Here is a 24,668-nt window from a genome sequence, read left to right as displayed (position 1 = left end):
CTGAAGAGCTTTAAGACAAATGCTGCCTCCATGCCTTGAATATTTTATGACTTGGCTATAAGATGATGGTGTCTGTTGTTGAAACCATCAGTCCTCTAGGTACTCAATAAAAGGAGTTTGTAACCCATTGTCATTTTGGGTTTGATTTTGTTTTTCCTAATGAGGAATCCTGTGACAAATATTGTCCTAGCGATGTCAGATGCTGCAGAGCTTTCCATTTATCACATGCCCTGCTCTTCTGCAAAGTAAATTTGTTTCTTTAGTAGAAAAGGAGCAGTAACTCTGTGAGAGGGCTGCTGGTGGAGGCTGGGCAGGATTATGGCTTCTCTTGCTCTCTGGGTGGAGAAACAGAAAGGAGCAGGAGGGTTTTTCAAGACAGCAGAAGCAAAGTGATGATGAAGCCCCTGTTCCCACCTGTCCCAGGTGACGGGATGCAGTGGTGGCTTTTGGCAGTGTTTTAATTCCCACTCTCTCCACCTGCCTTTCACCAGGGAACGCCAAGCCCGAAGGGTCCCCTGTGCTCTCCCATGAGCCTGCCAAGGTCAAGCAGGAGGACAACAGGGACGTGACACGACCGAGCCGACCCGCTGTGAGTCCTCAATTCCTCCCCATGGGAATGCTGCCAGCTGCCTTGGCCGCGTTTCCCTTCGGTGCGGTGGCACAACCGCGGGGACCCCAAAAACGAGGCTAGCACTGCTGCTGCTCCAGCTGAGAGACTGGAAAGCAGCAGTACAGCAAGAGCCCCTGGGAGATTTGAATGCTTAAGAGAGTGCATGAGTTTTTACCAGGAGCCCAAGCCTAGGGGAAAGCACTTAAGCCTGTGTTTCCAGGCGAAGCAGACGCTTAAGGGCTTCGCTAGCTTGGGCGCGGCGGTGGCCGATGGCACATGGTTGTGTTCCGTGCTGCATGTCCCCCGCAGCACCCGCCCAGGGATGCTCTGCTCGTGAAGGCTGGGGAACCAACCAGCCCCCAACAGCCTTCCCAGCTTAAAACCCCACCTGGTAGTGGTCTCTGCACACTCCCTTTCTATTATTCTGAGCAAAATCTCATCCGAAGTGTTTCCTCCTGGTTTAATGCTGTTGACATTTGTATCTGAAAACTGCAGAGTCAGCCTAAAAACTATATGAATTTCCACTGCTTCTCTATTTTAATGTGTATTAATGTTTTGTTGATGATGTTTTTTTTCTCTACACTCCACAGCGTTGAGCTAACAATTCTAATTTTATTTCTAACCTGCTTGCCCTTCCTCTGGCTTTTTCCTGTCCCGATCTGTTTCCTCTGATGCTGATTATTCTTCCTTTACCCACAGAGCTATAAGAAAGCTATAGATGAGGTTAGTGATATCTTTTCTCAGTGGGTCATGCCTATGCAAGGTTGACTAGTTAGTGCTTAATTCCGAGCTGGGTTTTCTTGGTGCTGTTGATAAAGGTGGCGATGCGATCTCGGGTCGGACGGGAGAGCGAACCGGTGGCTTTCCGGTGTCGGGAGGGGACAGCACTGCTGGTGTGCTCTGCTCAGCCCTGGGCTGCCCAAAACCTGCTGGCCACAGCACTTGCATGGAGGCCAGGGCAGAGGCATCGCAGCATTCACGTGGGGGAGCAGGTGGTGCTGCTCTTGGAAGGAGGAGCGAGAGCGTTGGTTTCTCGTGCCGGTGCAGGAGGTCGGGCAGCCTGGACCCCTCACCACATTCTGCTCTCAGCCACAGCCCCTGGCCACCTGCTGATTTCAGTGGGGCCATCAAGTCCTTTTAAAAATGTGTTCTAAGCCTAATTCAAAAAAAGGCACTTGAAAAACAGAGCAGTGGGTTGTTCATTCTCATGGGCCAGCATCCACTGCAAAGCCTGTCAGCAGAACCATCTCGGCAGTGCTGGTCCTCATTCATCCTCTTAAAAAATGAGAGTCCTCAAGTACACCTTTTTCACTTAGGATAATATTTTAAATGTGCATCTGGCAGTGGTGAATGTTTAAACATTCATGGGAAAAGACCCAGCATTCCTGATTTAACATTTAACTTGCCTCACGCATCGCTGTGCACACTGCAGATACCGGTAACTGCAGGGCTGTAGCAGAAAGCACTGGTTTCAGCAGCCTCTTTCCTCTAAAAATAGAAGATATGAAAGAAGGAAGATGTGCTGGTTAGTTAACTTGTTCTCTTGGATAAAATGTGAGCAATACATTTTGTTTAATGAGGTGCTTTGTTAAGAAAAAAGCACATAAATCAGTGTCTAAATAGAGGCAGTGTGTGTGCTGAATTCAAGCTCAAGGAGCTGTGTGATTTTGGAAACCAATCTGACTTGATTCCAGCAAATATTAAATCTAAAGAAGACTTTGTAATTAAAAGTAATTAAAGAGCACCAACACTGCTGACTTATGTATTATGTCACCCTCAGTAATAACACTTGGAACATGTGTGGAACTACAGAGCACTTTCTCTCTGGTTGTCAGATTGTTTTTGGTCCAGGAGCAACTTGGTGAAGCTGTTTAATCCTACAAAGTGCTCATTACTTAAACAAAATGATAGCATCAAAGAATTCACTAGCCCGAGGCAAAGCTTTAACTAGGAAATATGAGTTATCTGATGATATTGTCTGGGACTATTACTGCTCTTATAACTTTCAAATTAGTTATTAAAAAGTAATTAAGCTGATTTTTAAAATACTTGACTGTCTTCTAGTGATGGCCAAAAAAGGCTGATAGGGTGCCTTGAAGCACGTTAGAAGTGGAAGGTGCAAAAAAGAAATAATTTTCACAGTCCAGTGCTGTGACAGGAGGAGATCAGTGCTAGTCCTGTGCTGCAGAAGTCCAGCTGCAGTTTTAAGAGGCTCTTACACAGTCCTAAAATCCCTTTTAAAGTGAGAGGCTCTAATTCAATTCAAAGGCAAGTGCTCAATAAAGAGCATGTTTGATACTCTAAATGGAAAGCATTGTTAAGCTGCTCAAATTGTCACCGATTCTTATTTAGGAAAAGAAGCAGTCGTATCATAGAAGCTGCTGCAGCACTAATTAAAATAATTAGTTGTCGTGACTGCAGATTTGACTCTATATCAATCTCAAACATGTTGGCATGGAAAAGGAGCTCTTGAAATACCACAGTCTCTCTTTAATCATGGTAAAGAGCCTTTCTTTAAATGTACAGAGACCATTTGGAGGGACACAGAACTACAGAATCAGAGAATGGTTTGGGTTGGAAGGGACCTTAAAGTTCATCTTGTTCCCACCCCACCCAGTCCATAAGCAAGGACACCTTCCACTATCCCAGGTCACTCCAAGCCCCATCCATTCTGGCCTTGAACATTTCCAGGGATGGGGCAGCCACAGCTTCCCTGAGCAGCCTCTGCCAGGGCCTCACCACAGCCTGAATAAGGAATTTCTTCCCAATATCTAATCTAAACCTACTGTCTGTCAGTTTGAAGCCATTCCCCTTTGTCCTGTCACTCCATACCCTTGTCCAAAGTCCCTCTCCAGCTCTACTGGAGCCACTTTAGGTGGTGGAAGATGCTCTGAGGTCTCCCCGTGGGGCCTTCTCTTCTTCAGGCTGAACAACCCATACCAAACCCATCACAGGTACCCGCTGTGAAATTGGGATTGACCAATTACAAAAAAAAAAAAAAAGCCGTTTTTGGGATGCTTGTACTTCTGAGTCTGATGCAAAGCTCTCCAAAATCCAGGGGAGTGTCTATGGCAGAGCCTGGGCAGGGCAGACCTGGGAGCAGAATGTGTGGCTGTCACCGGTGGGAGCCCGCCGGGAGGTGTGGGTCATCAGCAACCAAAGCACAGATTGCTTACAAAACATTCCTCCCTCACCATTAAAAACCAAACTGGGTTTGCATCTCAGCCATAGAGCTTCTCCATCCTTTTCTTCACATGTCGACAGGATAGATTTTAGGAGCTCCTTTTGCCACAGTAATTAATATTGCCGTAGTCGCCCTGCTGGAACGGTAAACTGGAAATGCAGTAAATGAGAGTATGGCCGTAAGACAATTGTGGAATTTAGTCTTTTTCAATGAGTTTCTTTCTCCCTGATCCTTTATCTCTGACCGAATGCACTGATGCCTACCTCGGTCACTAATATAGGGAGAAATGGTAAGACTGACAGTTGCAATGCTTTGTTCGTCATGTGCATGTCTTGTGCAACAGAGTTCTCTAACCCATTCTAATTCGAGCTCTCATGCTTTTCTGCCCTACTGCTTCCCCCTGCATTGCTATAAAAGCATGTAAGATAACAAAAAGTCTCTTTTCTACACGGTGCCTGCCATGTTCCTTGTTTTGAAATAGCAGTGTCTATTTTATATGACTGTCGGGTCTGAGACCTCATCAAAGTCATGGTAAACTGAAAAATTATGACTAGGCTTTGAGACTGCTCCTATCTTTTTTCTTGTTTCAAGGCTTTTTTGGTTTTTTTTTTTTTTTTGTTTTTTTTTTTTTTTTTTTTTCTTTCTCCCTTAGCTTGTAGGCTGCCACATTTCACATAAAGTGCTTAATGGGTCCCGCTGAGGGATTTTTTTTTTTATTGTTATTATTTTTTGATCGTGTGGCTGACTCAGAGCTGTGACTCCAAAGTCTGGCTGAGCTGGGCGCTTCTCCTCGTGCTCCTCACCGCCTCTCGGCAGCCGCCCGACAGCGGAGACTCACCATGGAAGCAGCTCTTGACGTGGGGATTGCACCACTCCATGGGAGATGCTGTCATTGCTTCCTTCCCAAATGCATTTATTACAGAATAAATACCATTACGGGGTCTCTTTGAGAAGTTTGAAAGAAGAGAAAACCCTGCAGGAGAAATTCTCTGAGCCAATCTTTGAAGTGACGTTGTTTTCCAGTTTACTATGATGGTGACTGAACTTCACCTTTTCCAACAAATATAATTTTGTCGTGTATATACATATAAGTGTGTGTATATATATGCACATACACGTTCCAAAGAGAAAAAGAAGAGGTTGGCTATTGACTTTTCAGTGAGCGTAAATCAGTTTTGTTTTGTTTAATAAATGCTACATGCTACAAACATTGTCTTACGTTTGTCTCATGTTTGTAACGACTCTGTAAAGCTATTTCTCGTTGCTTGTGCTGTTAGCATTGGCTTTTGGAGAGATGTATGTGACCTTCTCCTCGCTCTGAATGTAACAGCTGTCGCTTCCTTGTTTCCTTGCCCCCATCCCCTTTAGGACCTGACGGCTTTAGCCAAAGAGTTGAGGGAGCTGCGCATCGAGGAAACCAACCGGCCCCTGAAGAAGGTGACAGACTATTCCTCCTCCAGCGAGGAGTCTGAGAGCAGCGAGGAGGAGGAGGAGGATGGGGAGAACGAGACACACGACGGGACCGTGCCTGTCAGTGACATCCCACGGCTCATGTGAGCAGCGCTTTCTTTGGGGGGCAAGCCATGAAACCCCGGTGTGTGTTTTTCTGGAGGTGAAACCCCAGCGTATCTTGGCCTGGAGGAGAAACCCTGGTGTGTCCTGGCCTGGAGGAGCAGTCGCTGTGATAAAGGACACGGCCAAAGCGTGCCCATGTTGGGTGGCTGGCGCTGGGAGTGGCCTCATGGTTGCAAGGGATGATGTACTCGCATGAGTGTTTTTCCTGTTCCAAACTAGAGAGAATTAATGGGGAAAACCTGAGCTATTTCTGCTGCATATTCAGTGAGTGTTGGCTCAAAGTTGATGGAGCTGTACCTGCTGATGAGCCAGGCAGGTTTTTGGCCAGAGTGGGCACAGCTGACCTCATCCACACCGTGGGTCCTGCCCATGGGATGGATGTGTTGAAACTCTGCCTGCTCTTGAGCCTGGTCTTGCTCCAAATTAAGCCATGCTTAAGTGTCAGTACTTGGTGTCCTGCCCAGTGCCAACTGGTAGAGCCAGGATTATAATAATCCTGAATCTTTGTCTTGGATTTCTGCCCTTGGCACAGTCAGTGTTGGTGAGTTGAAGTGGTGAAATGAAGAGATCAGCAGACTGTTGTGTCCCATGGGACATTTGTGCTTTTGAGTCCCTCCAGATCAGGGCAGCACAGCTTCAACACTCACAGGGAGCTGCTGCCATTCGGAGAGAGTTCCTGGAATATCTCTGCTCAGGTTTCCCACCCAGTGCTTTGCAGGGGCATTTCTGGAGGGCTCTGCCTGGCAGCAGGATCTGAATCCTGCCCCTTTGAATATGCAGAGGAGCTGTAGGAAAGTTTCAGGGAATTATTTGTGTTTTAATCAGTTCATTTCCATTTTTCCTGCTAAATGAGTTAGAGTTGATACAGGCATACCTGGCTTCAGGAACATGGTTTAGCAGTGAACATGATGGTGCTGGATGAATGGTTGGACTCAAGGAATTTAGAGTTCTTTTCCAAGCTAAACAATTCTTTGATTCTCTGATTCATGGTGGTGGGGCATGGAGCAGCATAGAAGCCCTCTAAGTGGCAGGGAGACCATGTCTCCTTGGGTCCATGTTTTTCACAGTGCCAAGCTCCTGGGTTGAAGCTTCCTTCCAGCAGAAGAATTAAAAGCAGAGCTCTTGAGTTGGTTGGAGCAGGTCAGGAGGCAGAGGGATGGCTCTGAATGTGCAGCAGTGGGATGGGCAGTCAGGCGTGCCAGAAGGGGCCTCAAGCTGCTCATGGAAGAGGAGTTTAATCAGGAGTGGTTAATTTGTGCTGACATCCTTCTTCAGACACCCTGGGTTTGACACAGCACTTCCCAGTGGATGAATATCCCACTGGATGCCTTGCAGCCACATGTGTGGGATGACAGCAGTGAGCTGGATGCCCCCAGCCCCTGCCAGCCCAGTGCCACATGTCCCAGAATGTCCTGTCTCCATTGTGTCCCAGAGACACGGGGTGGAGATGCAGGGGTGTCTGCAGGCAGAGCTGCACTGCCCCATGTCTGGGGAAAAAGAAAGCAAATCCTCTGAGTTAAACCCTTATTTCACAAAAGGGACCTTAGCTCAAGTTCAGTCTCAATGTACTTTGGTGTTTTTTCTGACAGATTTATTTTCCTATGTTCAGTGTTTGTCATTGGAAAGTGGGACGAAGAGAGATCATCTTATCTTCTGCTGCACCTTCTGAGTGATCTTTGTGTAGCCCATGTTTAAACTTCCCTGGGTATCCTCCCTGAGCACTTGCCTGCTCTTCATTCCAGCTCTATCCAAGTCTCTTCTGCTGCAGGATAAACCTATCCATTTTTGCTCTGTGCCCCAGTGGATAGGAGGAATTGTTTATTACATCCACCTCTGGAGATACCATTTCTCCATCTGAAGACTCTGATGACTCCCTTCAGCTCCCTCTCCTTGAGCTGTGCAAGCCAGCTCTTGCCCATGGCCAGGGAATTCTTGCAGGATGACAGGGAAACTGTGCACTGATGAAATTTGGGACCTCAGGGCTGCCTCAGCCATTCATTCTCTGGCTGTACAGTCTCAAAATTAACATAACCTCCTCTGGCCCTGTTTTCTTATTTTAAAGCTATAATAACTGTGCTATTTTCTCATCCTTTGGTGAAAAGCTAATGGCAGGGAGGTGTTAGCTCCTCACATGAAAGGTGCTGTAGGAGTCTGGAGGGCTGCTGGCTGGAATGCCTTTGTGTTGCCTGTCCAGCTGTAGGTTTGATAGGATGCAGGCAAGGAGCCAGTCCCACCTCGGGGTCCCCAGGGCTCAGGTCCCACCCTGGACCAGTAACCCCATGATTAATCCAGGTTGTTTTGGCTTTTCACCGACCAGGCTCCCTCACAAGCCTCGGGGCTTGTTGGTGTGCACAGGAGTTCAAGGTTGTATTGCCTTACGCTGCTGGAAGCAATTGGTCTGTGAGGCTTTTAAATGCAGAGTAACAGGTCTGATCATCCAGGGCTGTTGGTTGTTTGCTTGTGGATTTGTTCCGGTTATATTTAAGCAGCCAGGCTGCCAAGTGAAGTAATGGGGGCTGCTCAAGCACCTGTGACATCCAATCTCAGGCAGTCCTAAAATTCAATAAATTCCAGCCCCCTTCTTCAAAAAGAATCATGGAAATTTCAAGGTGAAACCACAGGTTAGGGCTGAATTTTCACCTGGGAAACAGCAGAAAGCTACAGGACACAACTTGTCCTTCTGCCCACATCTTCTCCAGACCCCATCCCCTCCCTTGTTATTTGCCATCAGATGCTCTGGTGTTTCCTTTTCAGGGGTTGAGGTGGGAATTAAAGGGAGTAAATTTTGGTTTTCTGCTGCTCTTTTAGGTAGAAAAAAAATCTATAAAGTAGTGCCACTCCTTGTTACCCGTTCATCAGTGCTCCTCTCAGGACACCTGGGGATAAGAAAGAGAATGGTCTCTCTTTGGTATCTGTCGTTTATCAGCCTCACCCTGGCCCTGTATTTCTGGCAGCATCTATAATTTCCCCATAAATCCAAGTGGATACATTTTTCTAACTTTTCTTCCTGTGAGCTACAGAGCCTTACCTTTATTGAAATAATACCGTACTAGAGGATTTTTTTTCACCTAGTTTAACAAAGGGAATATTCACCATTAATGCTTTTCCTCTCTGTCCCCAGACCCACAGGAATTCCTGGAAGCAACGAGCCATACAACCTGGGAATGGTGACAACCCACGGGCTCGAGACTTCCCACGCAGATACGTTTAGCAATATTTCAAGGGAAGGGACTTTAATGGTGAGGGAGGTAAGTTGTAAAACAAACACTTCCATGGAGCATCTTCAGGAGGTTTTGCCCATGTAAGCACCAAAACTAACAGTGCTGTGTGTCCGGAACACAAAACAAGGAGTAAATTGTGCTCGTTAGCGCTCTCGTTAATGCAATTTACACCCGGGGCAAATGTGACAAGTGCAAATGTTTCTCGGAACTACAAACAGCAGTGAATGGCAGTGCCAGGGCACGGCGGGGAGGAGGCTCCTGCAGACGGCTCTGCTGTAACCCCACCATGGTTGCAGGCAGCTGGAGTTACCTTCCATTTACAGCATTCAGTGAATTCACTTGGAACTGGCCCGAAATTTGCCCTCTTCTCCCCAGCCTTTGCCACCTTGGGCCTGTTAGAGCCGTGCAGTGTTTGTAGAGCATTTGGGGGCTTTCAGCAGAGGCTGGTCCTGCTCAGAGACCACTGTGGGAGGCACTGGGCATCCCAGATGGATGTGAGCCCTCATCCCAGGGCTGTGGAGGTGAGGCTGTGGTGGGAGCAGTGCTGAGGGATGGTTCTGCAGCAGTGAGGCAGAGGAGGCATCTTCAGTGCCTGTGGAAGATCTCCCTCGGTGTTTCTCGACTTTCCAGCTGCTGGAACGTTCTGGTGATGCTGGTGGAAGTGCAGATGGGTAGCTGGGCTCCTGGTGAGAGGGGAGGAGGCCCTGGTGGTTAGGGAACAGGGGAGACACTCTGCCACCAGCACATCACGGGGGTGGATGGGAGAGGAGAAGGAGGAAGGGGAGCTTGGAGTCTGCAATTGTAAAGGAGGGATCTTTAGATCACATGTAAACTAGACTTGAGCTGCATTTTAGTTCTTAATTCCATTTATCTAATACCTTCACCTATGAAGGAAAAAGATGAATGCAAGTTTGAAAGAGAGGAATGAGTTAGCAAAAGAAGTTACAGCATGTTTGCTGCCTTTCTCCATCAGTTTTGGAGGGGGTGGTGATACAGTCCACCCCATCCCTGACTGGGGTGGAGCTGTTCAGAGCAGGGATCCCCACAGCTCTGCACATCCCTAAACCAGGGAGGGTGCTATGGGGGACTGGGAGAACAAGGCCCTGTGTAACAGGCAGCTGTTCCTGAAATGAGCTTGTGTTCAGCATCATAACAGTAAAATCTGTGCTGTGCCAGCGGGGCTGGATGGGAATTGGGATGCAGAAGGGTTTAAAAGGCATGAGCAAGAGAAGCAGCTGGAAAACCCCACTGGGAGGAGAAAGCATGATAAGAAATCCAAACTGCAGCCTTGTGCTGGGTGCTTACTGTTTTTCCCCCCACTACCATAGCCATCAGAGGATGGGCTCACTGAGGTCAGAGGGCTTTGGGCAAAGAGCTTTTCACTCTTTGGTGGGATGGCAAGGTGTGGTCCAAGGTGATGATAATGAGCAATCAAAAGATGAATGTCATCAGGACTAGTCAGGGGCTTGGTGAGCCCAGTTAAAGTTTCCACAAATCCCAGTAAATGGGTAAATCTCTGTAACAATCTCATTGATGTGCTTCAGGTAGGTGAGGTCCATCAAAATGGCAAAATAAATTAGGAAGGGAGAAACTTCCAGTACCTGCGTTGCACAGGGAGGAGATGGAATGGAAGGGGAACCCTGTGGAAATCCAAGGAGCCTCGTGTGCAGAGCAAGCTGCTGGTGGTTCTGCCCCCCCTCCTCTGCTGCTGTTCACTGCTGGTTTGGGTCACAGAAACATGGGACAGGGCTGTGCTGGCACTTGCAGTCAGGCTGCTCTTTGCCATAGCTGTGCAAAGCTGTCCAGGCTGAGGCTGACTGAGGGCTCAGATTCTGCTGTCACCAGTGGCCATGAGGGAGGAGAGCTGGCCATGGGGTTTGCACCCATGGGGGCAAGCACAGACTCTGCCCTGCGTTCCTCATCTCCAACCAACAGTGACCAGGCCTCTCTCGCTGTTTCGTGGCTAATTACTCTGTATTGACTTTGTCATTAATCCTGTCTTTAATTCTCTGGAGTGGGGGGTTGGTTTGCTGCTTGCCAGGCTGCATGGGGATGGAACAGAGAGGGTCCTTCTCCTGTGCTTGCTCTGGGAACCGGGGGACTGCCGACAACTTCGTTTGGTTTGGTTTTTTTTCTCTTCTTTTTCTCTTCCCTCCCCCCTCCCTTCTCTTTCTTCCTCATGCCTTGTGTCTCTGCAGACCTCTGGTGAAAAAAAGCGTTCTGGCCACGCAGCCAGCAATGGCTTTGCAGGTCACATCAATCTGCCTGACCTGGTGCAGCAAAGCCACTCGCCGGCGGGCACGCCGACCGAGGCCCTGGGGCGAGTCTCCACGCATGCGCAGGACATGGACTCGGTGCCTGAAGTAGGTGCTGGGGGGCTCCTCTTTCTCCTTTGCACTGCTTGTAAATCAAGTATTAACATCTCTGCCCCCTGATGGGCTCTCCTGCTTTCCTCCCTGCCTTTCTTGGCTCTTCCTTCTCTCTGTTTCTGGTCCCCGTGGGTGAGTGCAGTGGAAATGCGAGGGAATCGGATGGGTTACTGCTGTAGGGATCTGTGGCTGATGGGAGAAGGATTTATTAGGTCTTTCAAGCCCACCAGCTGGAGTTCTGGTGGTGTGACACCAGTGCTGACAACTGATAAGAAAGTCCCATTTTTTTTTGACACTTGGATAGAAAAGGAAGTGGTGAGAGCCAGTGATGCCATTAGCTTCAACTGGGCCCAGCTTCCATCTGTGCAACCTCTGATAATTATCATGACTGAAAAGGTTACCAAAAACCAAAGCCAACCAAATTCCAGATTATTCTTCAGAGTAAAAGAACCTGCACACTTTTAAAGTCATGTGTTTCCTGTCATGGCCAAATGTTTCTCTCTGGTAGGTGTTTTATAGGCAAGTGATTGAACATTAAAATTAAAGAAAGTGTAAAAAATCTTAGTACAAGATGTGACAAATAAACCAAGGGAATTGATGTGCCCAGTTTACCATCCTTAGCTGTGGGAACCAAACAGTTCATTTTTCCCATGAGAAATCAACCCATTTGGTACTAATTAAGCTATTGTATTTAATGTTTTTGTTTCATTCGGTAGGTTGTGCATCAGAAGTTCTGCCATCCTATGTTCTTTCATAGAAATGGCGTTCTCACTCTATGGTGTGCTTTTACTAGGAGTATAAAAATAAAAATTTCTTGGAATTGGGCATTGATAAAACGTAAGAACAGATGGTGCCTGACTTGACCTCAAGTTTTTATCTGTTTCCTCATTGGCATTAAAAGCAGGAATGAGAGAGTCGATCCTGAAATTAACACCTTCCACAGTCATCCTGGGGCTGAGATGCAGCCTAGGATTGGGTTTTAATGTATTCAATTATAGAACATCAACCAAAAAGATCTTCTCCATTTCTAAAATTGTATTTTTAGAGTTGACTGAGCAGGGAGTGGGTGTGAGTGGAAACTTGGGGATTTTGTTCATGGGCTTCCAGGTGACTCATGCAAGCACGACCTCAGCCTGCAGCTTGATGCTCTTTTTAAGCCACCACACAGGTTTATAGGCTGTTGAACAGGACCTGGGGGAAGATGAAGTCTTAATATTTAAATATCAGCCTTGGAAGCTATTAAAATGTCATCTTCTGAGGAGAATAACTGAATGTGAGCAAGGAAAAATGCTCGGTGCATTGGGATGAGGGGTTTCTTTGTAATGCATTTGGTGGAAAGCACCTGGCTCTCAGCTGGAAATCCCTGCAAAAACTGAAATCTTCTCTTCCTTAAATCGCTATTGTTTTATGGAAAAGACATTCAGCACAGGGAAAGAATCTGTGTATTTCTTGGATAGGAGACAAGCACAAAGCAGAGGTATCTGTGCCCACAGCCTTCCCTGCTGCAGGCTGTTAACTCCTTCAGCTACCATGTTCAGTTTAGAAATCCATCCTGTTTCTATGGAAACAGGCTGTCAGGGAATAGGGCTGGGAGGGAAGCAGGATGCACAGCCTGATTTTGGCAGGGATGCTGGCTCACCCATGGATGCCAGCCCCAAAATGCTGGGAAAAGTCATGAGCCACGAAGCTGCTCCTACACCTGGTTTTTTGTGCCCTTGAATCCTTTTATGGCCCACTGGAGAACAGGCACAGCCCCAGTCTGGTTTCAGTGGGCATGTGCCAGGGTGGTGGTGTTCCCCCTGGCACATCTCCCAGGTAGGGGGGACTTGTCCCCATGGCTGCTGTCACACAGGGCATGGGGAGCAGCCAGGGCTTGGTGACTGGGTGAAAGCTGAGGAAGATTTATTTCACAGGAAGGACAATGAATGTCCCAGAGAAGAAAAACGTGAGCTGTAGTGGTGCTGCAGAGTGAGCTGGGTTTGCTGCTGTTGCAGCTCTAAACTGAGCTCGTCCATAAAGCGTGTCCTGGGTAAATGCTGGAGTAGGAAGGATAAGCTGCTCAAAGAAGGGGGAATTCACGTCACTTTGACTCCAAAGACAAGGATTTCCTTTTGCTTGGAAGGAGGTCTTACCCTCGTTTTCTGCCTTAAAGCAATGGTTTTATAAAGAAAGCAGTGTGACACTGCAGTTTTTCATCCCCAGATTCCCTCAGCAAAGTATTGGCTCTGACATTTCCTGCCCTACCCTCAGGTTAAGTTTTGTTAACTTAGAAATGCCCCTTTCTGCAGTCCCACTTGAAGTGCTGGGGAATAATTTAAAACTGTGCCAGCTGCCCCAGGCCAGGGCTTCACAGGGACTCCTAGCACCATCCTGCCAACCTCAGCAGGAATGGGAACGTGGGAAAAGCAAACCCTCGCCTGCCTGATGTCCCAGAGAAGGTTTAAGGCACGTGTGTGAGATGCAGAGAAGTAAACAGGTGGATTGATGATCTTAAAGGTCTGCTCCAGTCTATATGACTCTGTGATTCTGGGCTGGATTTTACCTGCCTTGGCTTCTGCCTCTGGCCCTGTGGCTTCTCTGCTGACTGTCCTCATGGCTGTGCTTCTGCCTGTGAGGAGAGAGCAGAGCCAGGCCCTGCTCCTCCCATTTTCTGTTGCTCACAAACACTCAGAAATCCAATTTAATGTTTGTTTCTGATTAGTTATGAGGAGGAGATGTTCGTTAAGGGCTCCAAAAGGGCACTGCAGAGGCAGGCACCATTTGCTAATTAGAAAGTCTTAGATGTACACAGGTGTTACTGCTGTGCACTGAGCCCTCTCTTGCTGTTCATTTTCTAGTATGGTATGGGAAGTAGCACCAAAGCCTCTTTCACCCCCTTTGTGGACACCAGAGTGTATCAGACCTCACCTACTGATGAAGATGAAGATGAGGATGAAGAGTCATCTGCTAATCGTAAGAGCCAATGTGACCAGTTTGAGATGGGAGAGAAAGAAGGTCAGGGAGCCTGAATAACCCCAGTGAACTTCTCACATTTCAATCACCCCAGACATCCACACATAGCTGGTGTCTGTATCCTTGCCCTCTCTAGCTGCCATCCAACTTCTTCTCCCTCCCAGCAAAACGTCACCAGAAAGATCTGGGAGGAAACAGGGAGCAGCAGAAATCCACCCTGCTGTCTGCTTGGGCAAACTAATACCTTGTAACACGGTGATGACTCCCCCATGGAGAAATAAACCAAATATTATCACTCTGTTCCAAAAACGAGGTGACAGAGCATTTAACCTCTCCCTGTGTTCCCCTGTTGCCTTGCCAGCCCTGTTCACCAGCGAGCTGCTGAGGCAGGAGCAGGCCAAGCTGAACGAGGCGCGCAAGATCTCGGTGGTGAACGTGAACCCCACCAACATCCGCCCGCACAGCGACACCCCCGAGATCCGCAAGTACAAGAAGCGCTTCAACTCCGAGATCCTCTGTGCTGCTCTCTGGGGTAAGCTCCAGGCACACCCTGTGGCTCCCAGGGGCTGGGAATGTGTGGGAATGTGGGAATGTGTGGGAATGTGCCCCTGCCTCTGCTTGGCCCCTTCTCTGTGGCGGTGTTCGCAGGCGTCCCAGGAAGAGGGAAGAGATGAGGATCTGACTCCATGCTTCAGAAGGCTCGATTTATTATTTTATGATATATATTACATTAAAACTATACTAAAAGAATAGAAGAAGGGATTTCATCAGAAGGCTAGCAAGCAAGAAGAAAGAATGGAATGATAACGAAATCCTGTGACTGACTGAGACAGTCTGGACAGCCAGACTGTGATTGGCGATTAATTAGAAACAACCACATGAGACCAATCACTGATCCATCTGTTGCATTCCACAGCAGCAGATAATCATTGTTTACATTTTGTTCCTGAGGCCTCTCAGCTTCTCAGGAGAAAAATCCTAGCAAAGGGATTTTTCAGAAAATATCATGGCTACACTTCTCCATGCCCCAAGGGTCACATCCCCCGTGCTGCAGAGTGACCCTTCCTGTCCCAGGGTCAGTCACACTTCTGGTGGCAGCAGAGATGAGCTCGGGGTGTTGTTTGGGAACACCATGGCTCCTGGCACCCATGGCCCTCTGCTCTGCTCTCTTCTGCAGGTGTGAATCTGCTGGTGGGCACAGAGAATGGCCTGATGCTGCTGGACCGCAGCGGGCAGGGCAAGGTCTACAACCTCATCAACAGGCGGCGCTTCCAGCAGATGGACGTCCTCGAGGGCCTCAACGTCCTTCGTGACAATATCAGGTGCCCCTCTTGTGCTTTCACCCCATCATTCACCTGCTGGGCCTTGTGCAAGCCCTGAGTGGCTCCAACTCAGACAGAACCTGCTCAGTGCTGTCAGAGGGAAGCTCCCAGCGGAGTTGGACATGGTTTATTCTGGAAACAAATCAGTTTAATCTGCTTTCAAGAGAGTTTGCTTTCTTCACCTGCTGACTGCATTTCATCTCCAGTCTCCTTGGGTAGGGAAGGGGAGGTGCAGGATACAGGCAGGTGGCTCAGCAAAGGAGACAGTCACAGCTTGAGGGGGCAGAGAGCTCTGCTTTTGGCTCTGGCTGAGGGAGCTGTAATCCATGGCTTTAGATTTCCAGTTCAGACCACAGATGTGCTTGGGCTGTCCCAAGCATTGTGAGGGCCACAGGCTTTTCACTGTCCCCATGTTTAGCTGGGAGCTCCAGAGTGCTCATATCAGGCTCATGGGGTGATTTCTGGCAAAAAAACCCAAAACCTCTGTAGTCCAGTCTCTGAGGAGAGCATCCAACATCCTTCTGCAGAGCAGTCCCAAGGAGCACATGGGTGACAGCCAGGGCAGAGCCTTCTCCTGCTGATACCTGTCCAACAAAGCTCACAGAGGGCAGCAAGAGAAGTGCTCATGAGGAAATTGTTTGATAGCATCCTTCTGTTTCCTTTCTGGCCTCACTCTGCATTCACCTGCAAATTCCTGCTCCCCCCATTCAGCCAGAGCTCCAAACTCACTGCTCCATCCTTTACCTGGTCTGGTAAAGCTCCCCTGTGGTTTTGGGATCCAGCTGTAGGGATAAGAGGTTTAGTACAGCTGGAATGGGAATAGCATCAAACTCCAGGATGATGCTGAGAATGAGTCCTGGGGACTTGTGGAAACCTGTGAGCAGACAGGGTCTATCCTTTGGGTCTCTTCTCACCAGGCTCAGTGTGAGCTCTGTCCTGTCCCTGTCATGGGGGCTCTGCAGCCACAGGGATTTTGCAGCCTTGTCACATCCATCCAAGAGCAGGCAGCAGTGCAGAAATTTGGCAGCCCCTCAGCATTGCAGAGCCCAGCACCAGGCTTGCTGGCTAACAGCAGTGCCTGTCGCAGGCCAAGGAGCTCCTGTCTCATCTCCAGGATGGAGTTAATGTTGTATGAAGGAGAGGGAAGGAAAGAAACCAGGTTGCTGAGTGGTTGGATAAGCTGTGAGCTGTAGGAGCGTTGGGATCGCTGCCCCACTGAGCCCCACTGTCCCTCTGTGAGCACTGATTTGTAGGAAAAGGAATACTCCCAGCCTGTGGGAAGCAAAAGCCTGCCTTTTCCAGGGTCAGCCTGCAAGACAGAGCTCTGGGCTTCACTTTCCATATATTCCTTCCCAAGGAAAAACCCAACACAACAACTGAATTACTAATTTCAATTACTATTTATATTACTTTTATCATGAAATAGCCTTAAACTCTATCATCTTGTGACTGAAAATAAGCACAAGATGGTCCATGCAAACGTGCTCTGCTCTGACAGGGACGTTTCCTTTGCCAACAGGAAAGAAGAACAAGCTGCGTGTGTACTACCTGTCCTGGCTGAGAAACAGGATTTTACACAATGACCCTGAGGTGGAGAAGAAGCAGGGCTGGATCACAGTTGGGGACCTGGAGGGATGCATCCACTACAAAGTCGGTGAGTGGAAATAAATGTCTGAAGAGATGTGGTTTTGTTCTCTGGTCTTAGGTCTGACCTGACAATTGGATAATAGAAGTGTGGGTAGACCATAGCCACAAGTAAATTTTAAAGTAAATGCATCTTTATGCATTAGGTGGGCTCTGTGTAATGAGAACCAACAGAGGGATGGCCTAAGAAGCTGTTCCTGGAGATTTGCAGGAAGAAAGTGAATGTTTTTAAAATTGGGTTTGTTTTTATTTTAGTGAAATATGAAAGAATCAAGTTCTTGGTGATTGCCTTAAAGAACGCTGTAGAGATCTACGCTTGGGCTCCTAAACCATATCACAAGTTTATGGCATTTAAGGTATGTTTGTCTTTTATACTCTGTAATTGTAAATACATGAGGTTTCTGTACTCTGCAGAGCAGAAAACCATCTTGCTTATGTAGCTGAGCTCCTTCAGGATGCCTGGCAGGCATAGGAGATGGGATCCTTGCTGGCTGAAGAGATTGGAAATGTTCTGCTTACAGCCAACAATGAACTGCTATTATTAGTTTATGCTAGCAGGCTTTACTTGAGGAATTTGCAGAAAGCGGATCAAATGCATATGAGTAAAACTGAGTTGGGGATTTTGGTGTGTGTTTTTTGTGAGGTTTTTGTGTTTGGTGGTTTTTTTCCTCTCTGACTAATTTTTAACATACAGTACAAAAATAGGCTGGCATGATTTTCTATTTTCATTTTGCAAGGTCCTCTCCCCTTCTGCAATGTGGATTCTGTTTCAAGACAAAAAGTTTGGGAGAGTGACCCACTCTTTCTCTTTTTTCCTTTCCACCTGCCTTGGTTTCCTCAGTGAGACCTTCCTCCTCTCCAGCCTGCCAGTGGGTATTTTGTGCTTAGTCCTTCAGAGCACTTTGCATCCCAAGCTCTGTGCAGAGAAGAATCACAAGGGCAATGCCTTGTGGAGATGTTCATGCTGAGTGATCTCATTTTACATCTTTCCAACACACAAGGACTTATGCAGTATTAGGTCACATTTGCTTTTTCTGAACAAAAGCCAGAGTAAATGGGCTCAGTGACACAGAGAGCTCAGCAGCATCAAAATGCTCTGGGATCCAGCTTCCCACAGGTGTTTGTGTCCCTCTCCTGCTGAGCACCTAAGCCATGGTGCTTGATCTGGACATGGCTGGGATTGGTCCCAGCCTTGCTGCAGCAGGTTAGCTGGAGCAGGGAAAAGTAGGTCTTTGCTAAACTGACTCATTTCAGCTGCCCAAAGCAGAGCAGTGATCTCTGCCAAGGCAGGAGGTGGGTGGTCACAGATCTCTGCTGAGAGAGACTGAACACACTCGTGTAAAATTGAGCTGTCTCCTTCCTTCAGAATCCAAATCCTTGTGCTGGCCTCGGGCTGCTGTGAGAGAGAGCTGGGCTTGGCAAGGGTGGGCACTTATCTGCTGGGATGACTGAATACCCTCTGAGGCATCTGACAGGGGAACAGAGAGGCAGGAGTATAAATAACCACATATTTAGTAGGAAACACAGGCAAACAAATATGATTTCAAAAGCGTATCAGGCTGCTGCAGTGGGGATTTGTTGGTTTTCTGTGATGCTCATGGAAGGGATTATAAAAGTCTTTTGCAGATCTCCAGCACAAGCCGTTGCTCGTGGATCTCACTGTAGAAGAAGGTCAGAGGCTGAAGGTTATCTTTGGATCCCACACTGGTTTCCATGTGATTGATGTAGATTCTGGGAACTCCTATGATATCTATATACCATCTCACGTGAGTACCTGGCAGTGCTGCTGCCTGAGGAGCACAGGTCACCAGTGAGGTTTGGGCAGGCTCCCAGGGGCTCACAGTGGGGACCAGTGATGGTGTGACATTCCCCAGTGCTGCACTCACTTAAAGAGGACTCAGGGCTGTCACATACTTCATGTTCACCTGCACAGGCTGTTTCTGTCCTCGTGCAGGAGCAGTAAAGTTTAAAGTAAAGGTTTTTTTATGTCCCACAAAAAGGACAATCTGTCTGTACGCTGCATGGAGCAGTAATGGAGCTCTCTGTAGGATTTTCTTGTTGGGTCATTTAAACTCCATCTATACTGTTGGCCCACAGTAAACTGGTTGAGGAGAAACTGTGTCACTAAACAAATGTAGGAATTGTTGCATCTGATCCAAGCAGCAGTCTCCTCTGTGAGAACTAGCAAGAGCAGAGGGAGAAATACTGGGGCAGTTTGGGATGGTTTTGTGTTGTCTTAGCTATGGAAGGGCAGACATGGGTGGAAAGCCAATGCAGCTGCCCTTGGAGCTAACAGGTGATTGCTAAAAAAAAGGATATTTCCTCCCTAGGGCTGCCTGTAAAATTCTGAGTTGATTTACCTTGATTTGAACTGCTGATGGATTCATTGGCTCAGTCACTTACTTGTGTTCCAGCCAAGTGTCAGCCATCAGTCTTGGGGGCGTGTATGTTGTGATCTGTCTGTAATTGCTGAACCTGTTTATCCTTGCTGTGTCAGACAGCTTTGATGCTGGGGTAAACATGACAGTCTATTCCCCTTCAGGCTTATCTCTGAAACCCAGTGCCTGTGTGGGGAATGCGGGAGGGCTTTGTTCTCTGGCTGCTTTGGGCTTTTTCCCTGCAGTGCTCTGCTGCCTTCCCCTTTCTCCATTCAGAGTAATTCTGACTCTCTGTGTTCCTGCAGATTCAGGGCAATATCACTCCTCACGCCATTGTCATCCTGCCCAAGACGGACGGGATGGAGATGCTGGTGTGCTACGAGGACGAGGGTGTCTATGTGAACACCTACGGGCGGATCACTAAAGACGTGGTGCTCCAGTGGGGAGAAATGCCTACTTCCGTGGGTAGGTCAGCCCTTCCTCTTCACCTGCTTAACATACAAGCCACAAGCAAGATGAGGAGTTGAGAATGCTGGGATGGAGTCATTTGGGATGACAAGGATTTCCCTCTTTTATCAAAGAGGATTCCCTCAGCCAGCTATGAGATGCAATTGCTAAATTTCTGCTGTTTAGTCCTCCATAATAAAAAGCAAGTAATTTCTTAAAGATTTGAACTTTTTGAGTATAAGATAAACATGAGATAATGCAAGCTGTTGCACTGGTGGGACACTGTGTTGAGTGGAGGGGGCCTGAGTGTGGAGCTGGGAGCCCTTGAGTTGCTCTTTGGGCTCTGCTGTTGCTCAGCTCCACAATCCACGGAGGCAAAACACTGCCCAGCTCCTCACCTTGTGAAACCAGAAGAAGTGAGGCTGCTTCTGTTTAAATTTCTCAGCAATTTCTGGATGAAAAGTGCTCTGGAAGGGCTGCTGTCCCTGCAGGCCATCAGAGCTCTGCCATTGATCTTATTAGGCTTTGAGTAACAGCTTATGAGAGCTTTTCTGCCCATTGCATAATATTTAACTCAGCGCAAGTTGTAACACCTGCCAAACGCTTCCTTTTGACAGCCTACATTCATTCCAATCAAATAATGGGCTGGGGAGAGAAAGCGATTGAAATCCGGTCAGTGGAGACAGGACATTTGGATGGAGTATTTATGCACAAGAGAGCTCAAAGGTTAAAGTTTCTATGTGAAAGAAATGATAAGGTAAGTCCACTTCAAAGCTTCTATCTGTGCTGCGAGCTACAAGGTGCTTTTAGAGCTTAGGTCTGGTTTGTCTTGAGATTAATAATTAATCTGAAGGTTCTGTTTAATAAGCAGTACCCTTAAGCCTATTCCCAGTTAATTTTCTCCAGTGGATGGAGATCTCAGCCTGCAAGATCTCTTCTCCATCTAGCTGAGATCTGTGTTGACTTGGCTTGACTTTTTCCCAGTTCTTTCATCTGAACATTAAATTGAAGCTGCCAAGTGAACTCTGAAAGTTGAGTATTAGCAAGGGTGTGTAAGTGACCCTGATTTGAGCTCTGATGCAGAAACATTTTGATGCACCTTTTGTTGCATTTTGATGCATTTTAAATTATTTTCCTCTCGCAGCTTCATCCATTTCTGTGGACAGCAGTGATAAATACTGCTCTGGAGGGTCCCCAGAGTTGCATGACTGTCTTGTAGATGCCCCCTGCCACAGGTGTTGCAAGGGGCACAGGGAATGAGGAGAAATTGCTGGAGGAAAAGGCATTTTTGTGTGGAAGAGTGGTTGTTGGATGCCGAGATCTTTCTGCAGGTGGTGTTCCCTCCTCTCGCAAGGTTTAACTAAGATAAGTCAGGACCAAGCAGCAGGGAGATCTTTCATAATGGACATGATCACAGAACCAGTAAATAAACCAGTTGTTGTGTCCCCAGAGCAGGATTTAATAATGTGCAGTAAATGAGCTTTGAGGCCATGATCACTGTAGTGAACAGCTGCTCATTAGCTGAGCTCTGCCCTTCCTGGGGCACGGAGGTAGGCTGAAGCTCTGCAGGAAAATGTATCCCAACTTTGCAGTTGAGTATGTTATGAGAAGCTGTCCAAGAAGCTGAATTTAAGTTTAATTTTAGTGTAATCTAATTCTAACAAAGCTGGAAAAAAACCACCGTGATCTTTCTAAAATCCTGGAACCAACTGATTACTGATGGGTTTGAAATACTAAACTCAGATGTTTCTGGAGAACTGGTTAAACTTAACCAGTAAGATTAACTAATTTTTTGTTTTATTAAGGACAGAGGCTTCAGATAATTCCCTTCAATATTTGCAAATTGTAACTTATTAATTTTTTAATTCCCTTGGAATCAAATGCTGGGGGATCGTGCCAGAAGCGCCAAAACCCCTGTTCTTCATACAGAATCCTGATGTTTCTGCACTTTGAGCATGTTGGAGGGAAGTCATTTTTCTGGACTTTACTTTCAGGAATAGCTGAAATACCAGGACTCACTTTTCCAAAAAAAGCCATTTCAGACTGAGGCAGATATCGACCAAATGGTAAATGTTTAGCAAGATCCAAACCACTGACAGCAGTTCTTTGTTAGTACTTCATAATAAATGATGCTGTGGCAGTAAAATGTGATAAACCTGGTATTTTTAAGGCATTCCAAACTCTTTTTGGTAGTGAGGGAGAAGGAAGTTTAATTACTGCATTTACTAATGAGTGGCTCAATTTAATCCCAGTCTGGCATGGATAAGCTCCATCCCCTGAGTATTACTAAGTGTTTTTTCCTTCCAAACAGGTATTTTTTGCATCGGTGAGATCTGGAGGAAGCAGCCAAGTGTTTTTCATGACCCTCAACAGAAATTCCATGATGAACTGGTAACAGAGGAGCACTTGGCACTCACCGCCATGGCATTATTTCTAATTTAAAGGACATTAAACATGTGGACTAACACTGTAGAGGCAGGTGGAGGGCGCCGAGGAACCCCCTCCCCACGCTCGCCCGGCGCCGCCAGCCCCGGGGCAGGGACTGCAGCCAGGGATGGACTTTCACGCTTGGAACCCCCCGAGGTCTCCTGATTACGCTGTGTTATAGTGGGTTATGAGTTTTCCTTTATTTTATTTTATTTTATTTTTTAGTTTTACTTTTTCTTTGTCCCCTACTTTGTAAGAACGGGGAAAGAAACAGTGTCAAAAAGTCTGTTTTTAATTCTGTCTGCCTGCTAGCATCAAATATATAGTATGTTGTAAAGTTACCAATTAAATCTGGTGAGAGACAGCACAATAAATGTACCTTTTATCTTTGTGATGAAGGCCATAACCATATAGCTGGGTAATTTTAGAAATCTTTTGCCTTCACCAACATTTACATGTTGCTTTTGGCAGCAACGGCTTAACGGATTTTTAAAGAAGAGAAAAAATAATAGGTTTTTTTCCCCTCTTTTGGGAAATGGATTTTAAATGGCTAAACTACTAGCCTTAGACTAATAAAAATCAGCTACCATTTTTGTCAAGTCTGTCAATCCATATTTCTATATGGATCTTCACATAATGGTGTGTCTTGATAGGGACAGAGGTGCCATTTCTTGTTGCTCCGGAGGTGCCCGCCTGCCCTGAGGCTTGGCCACGGGCACTGGGACAGGGGATCGGAGGAGGAGAGGACAGCAGAGGAGTCAGAGGAGCCCTGTGCTCGCCCCTGAGGGGGATTTGTGACCACAGAGGCTCCTGGGATGCTGTGGGCACCGGACCCTGCTGCTGAAGGTTGTGGGTGTTCATTCCCCCCAGTCCAGAGCCGGGCACTGGCGTGCGGGAGCAGCCGGCACAGGGATGGGGACCACGGAACAAGCTGCCTGTCCCCCATGTTCTGGATTTGGCTTGTAAAGAGCTTAAAAAATATATATATGTGTGGTTTCTTCGGCCAAGGGTCTGAATCTACTCGTTTTCCACCCCCTCCACTCCCTAGGAATTACCCAACATACAGTGAAAGACAACATCTGTGCCGAACCGTGTGTGTGTGTTTAGTTCAGGTTGAATTGTGTCCTTATAAACCTTGCTCAGTTGATTTTCTGTTTTCAGTGCGTATCTGGGGTTTTCTTTCTCAGTAGCTGCAAGCATGGCCGCCTGTGGTGTTGGGGTGTCGCATAACAAGGTCTGTGTTGCTGGTTTTAACCTACCTCGTTTCGGTTGGGGTTTGTTTTTTGGTTTGGTTTCGTTTTATTTTTTTTCCGTTCCGCTGTCGATCACAGCGCTGTTACCTCCAGCGACATATAGAGAGCTTAACTGGCAATCTTGGTGTACTCAGTAACGATGGCTTTATTAAAAAATGATTAAATCAACAGGACTTGGTCAAACTTGAATCTTTATCAAGGGTAAGAGGTGATGTGGGGTGGCAGGGATGGGATGGGCCAGGCCACCCTCACCTGAAGCATTCTGTGGGCAGGGTGTCAGGGTTTGGTACCGCAGGGATTGCCAGCAGTGGGACTCCCAGGATGTGGAGTTCAGGGAAAAACAGGTGGGATGTGCTTTGTGGTGCCTTCTTTGAGCACCAGACACCCTCCTGTTGGGCTGGTGCAGCCTGGAGAGTGTAGGGATGGCCACAGGATCAGATACTGGTATTCAAATCCCATCACAAACACTGATTGCCACCAGCTCTTTGTATTTTCATTGTGGTTAAAATAAAAATCAAATAAAGCCCAGAGCTTTTATTGTGTTGCAAACTGATAACTGTTTTGGGGTGTTTTTTGTTCTACTTCGAGTGACAAATGCACAGCTTTGGATGATTTTTGTTATTATGGGTTTTTGCATACAGTGATGAAATAGCAGGCAGTCATTGAGTTTAAACGACTCAGGTGGTTTGTGAATGTATTTTTTTAAATCTCAGAATAATTTGAAACAAAAATCACAGAAGCCAATATTACCACAGTCTTGTCTATGGCATGTGTGTATGGAGATAACACAGAGCAAATGCTTTTCTGGTGCCAACCACAATAAAACACAAAACTTCACCATTAAGCCATGCTTTTTATGTTTGGGTAAATAAAACCTGGGGTGTTGGAGGACATGGAGGTAAAGGGGATTTTCAGGGCTTCCAATGCTGTTTGTCTGGAGACTCTTGGGAAGGTGGTTTTGGAACAGGATGAGTGTGGGGAGGTGGGACATGTCCTTTGTGATGCTGTCCAGCAGTGAGCAGTGGCCAAGGGATGTCTTGATGGACCATCACCATCTGAAAACTCTTCTACAAAATCAACCCATGGTTATTATAAAGACATTTCCCCTCCAAATGTTACTAACTTCAATTTGCTTTTCTTTCGCTGAAAGTAAAATGCGCTTATGGTTGATTAATGCCCTCAGAAACTACTTATTCGTAGTGTTTAAAGAAATAAAACCTGCAGCTCATTTTAAAATCCTGTTTCTGGGACTTTTTGCCCAGGAAAGGAAATTTGTTCAGCTGTGC

General features: G+C 47.0%; 1 protein-coding gene across 5 annotated transcripts in view; it reads left to right on the top strand.

Moving 5' to 3' along the window:
- TNIK (TRAF2 and NCK interacting kinase) overlaps positions 1-23,550 on the top strand; it is a 147,516-nt gene extending 123,966 nt beyond the window's left edge. For 3 of the 5 annotated variants that reach the window (XR_004060948.1, XR_004060950.1, XR_004060947.1), the window contains 13 exons: positions 492-589; positions 5,163-5,347; positions 8,491-8,617; positions 10,789-10,953; positions 13,797-13,911; positions 14,273-14,443; positions 15,089-15,233; positions 16,753-16,887; positions 17,133-17,233; positions 18,494-18,643; positions 19,561-19,720; positions 20,320-20,459; positions 22,014-22,027. Coding sequence is in view for 1 of the 5 variants with exons in the window: in XM_030954010.1 (XP_030809870.1) it covers positions 492-589; positions 5,163-5,347; positions 8,491-8,617; positions 10,789-10,953; positions 13,797-13,911; positions 14,273-14,443; positions 15,089-15,220; positions 16,732-16,887; positions 17,133-17,233; positions 18,494-18,643; positions 19,561-19,720; positions 20,320-20,459; positions 22,014-22,097 (1,784 nt within the window). In the remaining 4 variants the exon portion in view is untranslated. Of the gene's footprint in view, positions 1-491; positions 590-5,162; positions 5,348-8,490; positions 8,618-10,788; positions 10,954-13,796; positions 13,912-14,272; positions 14,444-15,088; positions 15,234-16,731; positions 16,888-17,132; positions 17,234-18,493; positions 18,644-19,560; positions 19,721-20,319; positions 20,460-22,013 lie in introns of all 5 variants that reach the window. The other 2 variants (XM_030954010.1, XR_004060949.1) reach the window with 2 other exon arrangements.
- Positions 23,551-24,668: the final 1,118 nt, after the last annotated feature.

The sequence above is a fragment of the Camarhynchus parvulus genome, chromosome 9, assembly GCF_901933205.1.
Source record: "Camarhynchus parvulus chromosome 9, STF_HiC, whole genome shotgun sequence".
NCBI lineage: Eukaryota > Metazoa > Chordata > Aves > Passeriformes > Thraupidae > Camarhynchus > Camarhynchus parvulus.
Note: the sequence above shows the minus strand (reverse complement) of the source record. Positions and strands in the feature narration are given on the sequence as shown.